Below are 5,406 nucleotides of genomic sequence, written 5' to 3'. Positions count from 1 at the left end.
GTGACAGTCAAGCGGCTGCTTTTTCTGTCTGGTGCTCTATAACAGTTACACACACCAGAAGGCAGAGTTTTACATCACGAAGACGACAGGCTGCTGTGGAAACCCAGTCTGTGACCTTTTCCCAACAGGACGCTCTCACCTCTCATCCATCCTGCTGCTGCAGCCCTGAGGGCGGATGCAGTTGCTCATCTTAAGAATCCCTTTCATTCACTCTGACAAATCAGCACAAGCTCAAGTCCTGAGTAATGAGACTTCACCAGCATTTAATGCAGGTCATTTTAATGTATAGAAGCACAGTAAAAGGCTTTATTTTCTGATATACTCTGATAACATCTGTGATTCAAAAATTATACCAGCTGGAAAATGAAAACAGAAAAATAAACTATGCAGTCAAACTGACTAATGTCAGTCCCAAAACAAAATATTTCAGAATTTTGTTTTTGTTTTAGAAGTAAAAATGTAAATTCTTTTTACATTCATTGTACATATTTTCCTATTTGATTCAGCAACCAATGTTAATACTTTACATTCAGCTGTACAGATGCCAAAAAAGAAGTATTTACAGCATATATCAGTCTGTTTTTGCGGTAAGAAATGCACAGTACAGTCAGAGATTTTGCCAAATCTGACTTGAGGACATGCTTTTTAAGAGGTGCACAGTTGTGAAAGTTTGGAGAATTAGAGATTTAGCTTTAAATAGAGAAAAATGCTTTCATTGAAGTTTACAACGGCAAAAATGTCCATCTATAAATGATGCATTCAAACACAAACATGAACTTCTATGTTCAGTTTAACACAAAATGTTAAAGTGAGGTTGTTGTTTTTTTTTTTTACTTTAAAATGTCTTCATCACTTTTAACTTAGCAGACATCTGGGTTTGTGTGCTTTTTAAGCAAACGTTGCACAGAAAGCACATATGCAGCTTCAGTAGAGCAGAACAATGAAAACAGGAGCTCTCACATTTTTAAACCATATGCAACACTGGGGTGTGTAGCCAAAATCCTCACTAGTAAAGGTAGCTTCACTTTAGTGTAATGATCAGATAAAAGTAAAAACTCAATTTTTTACTTGAGGAAAAAAACACTAGTTCTTCTCAGGTTTTGATTGATGACATTGGACTTATTGTCCTGACATTCTTTTAGAATGAGGAAGAAAGAAATATTGTATAAAGATAGAGATTCTGGTATTTTCCTAGAATTAAAAAGAAACCAAAAAAAAAGTTACAGGGTTTGTTAACAGACTTTTTTTATATGGAGGGAAGCAAATATAGAGCAAAAAAAGATAAAATACCACTAAAAAAAGAAATATTTTGCTTTTTTACCTGTATTTTGACTTTCCACGGAGCTGTTTCTGTTTGAACCTGAAACATCATAAAGGTGCTTCTTTTTTCAGATCCATATCTTAAAAAGTCAGAAAAAATAGTCAAAAGGAAAAAAAAAGGAACTGAAACATACATGGAACATCGAGGGACATCATTAGAATGTCTCCATTTTCACGTCAACAGCAGCCTGTGGACAGTAGGGGGCAACAGAAGCTCACAAAAGAGATTCTTGCAGCGCCTGAACACATTTTTACAGAGCCCTCCTGTCCCATGCCTACTTTTTATCAGGCAGCAATGTTTGGTGAATTTTGGAATTCAAATGAAACAAACAGACAACTTAGTCTCCTCAGAGACTCAGCATTCTTTCTAATTACTTAATCTCCTCAGTCATTAAATCACTGAAGAAACTAATACTTTAAAGGCAGATTCATTTTTGCATTCACAATTTCAGAGCTTTTTTCTGAATGTTCAATGAAACATTTTTCTGCTTTGTTTTTACAGGATGTAAGTGTGGGAAGTTTTTTGATCCAATGCTAGAACATTTCCTTTTTTTTTTGTAACATGCCTCCTGTAAACCCTAACTGTTGTCAAAATGCAAATCAGGGTTTTTGTGCCGAACAGCCTCTTTTCCACACAACAAATGTTTGATTTCCTCAGAGACCTTCCTCAGTTCTCTGGGAGTGGAGGTTTTACAAACCCAACAGATTGAAAGCAAACCTTTTTTTTTTTTTAAAAGCCAGTCATTACAAATCCCTAATTATGCAAACATTGTTCCCACAACTTGCACTGAATTCTCTGTGCTTTTAGAGCCACAAAAGCCACAGCAGGCAAGTCTGTTGGCCACATACGAGACGGATGATTTCAATAAAAAGTAAATATAGACATTTGCTCTCAGGACAAAGTTGTTTAAAAAAGGCGTCGCATCCAGAAAGCTGCGGAGCGGATGAAGTGGGGCATTAAATAAACAAATGTCCGTCTGTTTACGGTCACTGTTGAAGCAAGACATTACCATGCAGGGTGGTTTGAAAAATGCTGTAAGAAGTGGACTTTCCCTTCAAATGTTTTACAAATTAACTTGAAAACTGAACATCCAAACTTTCCACAAAGATTTGTGAGATATGAAAAGAAAACAGCAGTCTGTTCCTCATCCCCCCCCCCCCTCCCCGTAAAGGCTAACTGAATGTTTGACACATTCACGCTGGTCGACACTCCAACATCTTCTTAAAAGCTTTCCTAAAACTGTCATCCAGGAAGGCGTACAGGAAGGGGTTGAGGCAGGAGTTTGCGTAGCTCAGGCTGGTGATGAAGTAGGAGAGGCCAATCAGTAGGGGCGTGGTCTTCAGGTCTGTGGTCAGCGCCACGATGGTGCTCAGGTGGAACGGCGTCCAGCAGAACAGGCAGACGGCCAAAACGATAAACACCATGATGGTGACCTTTTTCTTGGCCTTGTCCAGCGCCTTGGCGTTGCTGTTGAGTCGCATGTTCCTGAGCCTGTAGAGCATCATGGTGTATAATATGCAGATGGTCGAGACCGGGATGGCAAAACCCAGAATGAGAGTGTAGATCCGACTGGTCCTGAACCATAACGTCTCTGGGTTGGGAAGGCTCAGCCCACACCTCTTCCGTCCGTCAAATGGGTTGACATAGACACCAGCAAAAACGGTGAATGGTATGACAATGAGGATGACCAGGATCCAGACACAGAAAGAGATGATCTTGGCGGCTCTGTAGGTGCGGTAAGGCATGCGTTTGGACCGCACAGTGGCCAAAACTACCAAGTAGCGATCAATGCTCATAACGGTCAGAAAATAAATACTGGAAAATATGTTGTAGTGGTCGATGCTTAGGATGACTTTGCACAAAACCTCACCAAAGGGCCAGTAGCTGAGCAAGTGTTCAGCTATGCTGATGGGCAGCACCAGCGTGAACAAATCATCTGCGATGGCTAAATTCAGGATGAACATGTTGGTGACTGTTTTCATTTTGGGGGCTTTCAGAATGACATAGATGACTGCTGTGTTGCCCGTCAGTCCCACAGCACAGATGATGGAGTAGATCACCGGTAAAATGACGTACAGGTCATAATAGCCAGAGGTGTGAGTGCAGTTCAAGTCCGTCCTGTTTCCTGACCTGGGGGAGTAGAAGTCCACAGAGTCGTTACAGGCTGGCAGCTCTGCACTGTGGACAGAGACATTCTCCATGTTGGAAATGAAAGAGGACGCAGAATGACACTATGAGTCTGTGACCATTTCCATGCAACAATCCACAAATTCTATATTAATTCTAAGGGTTTGACCCTCTTTCCACATTGGCGAGTAATTAGGCAACAATCACATAGCTGAGAAAATGCCAGGTTATCATTTGATTCTTCTCTTTTGTGTTACTGGAGAAAAAAAAAAGCTGGATAACACAGAGGAACACCCGGACGATCAGCAGAAGAATCCCAGAGGAGAGTGGCTGTCAGCAGGATTGATTGTGTTTGAGGGATGTTTTCATCAGAGGCAACATCTGCTCTTACCTCGCATTTTCTCTACAGACAATCACAGCTTTAGAAAAAAAAAATAAAAGGAAAAAAATATAAAGAAAAAAAAAACGTTTTTAAAGGGGAAAAATGATATCAGTCCAGGAGCTTCCGGGCGAGTCCAGAGCATCAAGCTCAGCACACCGTGCGCGTTTCACTTTCAGCTGCGATTCCGCGTCTTCAAAGGAGCGAGATCTCCGTTAAAAAAGGGGGGGGGGGGGGGGGGAACAATCAAAAGATGCAGAAAACCTCGTCCTTTCTCTTCCTTTTTTTTCTTTCTCTTCACGGGGATCCTCTTTGCTATTTCTCGTCTTCTCCGGTCCAAAGACGGCTCTGTGCAGGCTGCGCGTGAACCCCGACACGCTGTCACGGAGCTCACTTGTGCTGTGGGGTTTTGGCGTCTCCTCTCAGTCTTAGCTGTGCGCCTTGGACACGGTGCCAGGGTTTTACGCATGAGTGGCGCATCAGGAAATCTACGACAGGGAGGCGGCGGAGAAACATTAGATGACTTCAGAAACAGTCAAATATCTGAAATGATTTTGCATTTCTTCAAACACTACAATTCTAGTAGAAACTCGTAGAGATTCTGATGAAAGTTTTGGACTGAGACGTTTGAATTAAAGCTAGAATTCACTGTGCTCAACTTCGTTTCCTTTGACAACTAAAAACCGACATTTTCCTATTTTATATCAACTTAATACAGTCATGCAGTAAATCAAATTAATACACTTTTAAAATGTGAATTAAAAGCACATAAATGAAAGGCATGTATATAGTTTTATTCTAAACTGAGAGCACCCCTGTTCAGTTTGGTGAGAATCGGCACAAAATCTTCTTATTTTAAGGAGGCAAAGAACAGCAGTGCACAAAAAAAGGTGACTTTAGGTGCGTTTTACCCTCCTATCAGCCCGCGGTAAAGTCACTCTTCTGGGCTGCTTTCTCTGCAGGAGACCCGCTGCGCTCATGCCTCTCTTCTTTCCCTCCTCCTCTTCCTCTCTCTCCCCCCCTGACACGCTCCTAGAAGGCTGCGCCTCCTGCTGACGTCACTCCGAGATCATGTGTCAATGATTGAAAGTCTTTCCGGCGCCGGGGCGAAGCCCTCCGCGTTCACAGGTCAGAGAGTCGACGCTGCGCGTTGGCGATGATTTTAGAGAAGCCACAGGACCACAGGCGGGTCCTCAATCTCCACCTTTATATCCAACAGCTGGAGGGAAAAAAAACCTGGAGATCTCTGAATTTGTTTATGGTTTAATTTATGAGGTACTAATTTATTTATTTGACACATTTTTTTATCGATAAACTTCGCAATAACTCTGTTTTTGTTGAGTACAATGATTGAAAAGATTCATGCCCATTTATAATAAATGACGTTGTTATCGTTCTGTCGTGAGTGAAAAAGAATATGAGTTAATGAATTTTGAGGACTAAGGAGAGAAAAAAACAGTGTTTACTTACAGTTACCATGGAAAAAACAAACAAACGGGGAACTTTGTCCAAATCAGCAGCACTCGGGCTCATTACTGCACAACCTGTTTCTGTCAACCTTTCACCTCCCCTTCTCCCA

General features: G+C 41.5%; 1 protein-coding gene across 1 annotated transcript; it reads right to left on the bottom strand.

The window, feature by feature from the left end:
• Positions 1 to 236: 236 nt before the first annotated feature.
• On the bottom strand, positions 237 to 4,921 carry npbwr2b (neuropeptides B/W receptor 2b). Its single transcript, XM_023956985.2, has 2 exons — positions 4,739 to 4,921; positions 237 to 4,315 (listed from the first exon to the last, which is right to left on the bottom strand). Exon 2 carries the CDS (start codon positions 3,520 to 3,522, stop codon positions 2,515 to 2,517), a length of 1,008 nt encoding a protein of 335 aa, XP_023812753.1. The 5' UTR covers positions 3,523 to 4,315; positions 4,739 to 4,921; the 3' UTR covers positions 237 to 2,514.
• Between the last annotated feature and the right edge of the window lie 485 nt (positions 4,922 to 5,406).

The sequence above is a fragment of the Oryzias latipes genome, chromosome 7 (assembly GCF_053564925.1).
Source record: "Oryzias latipes strain Hd-rR chromosome 7, Olatipes_Hd-rR_3.1".
Taxonomy (NCBI): Eukaryota; Metazoa; Chordata; class Actinopteri; order Beloniformes; family Adrianichthyidae; genus Oryzias; species Oryzias latipes.
Note: the sequence above shows the minus strand (reverse complement) of the source record. Positions and strands in the feature narration are given on the sequence as shown.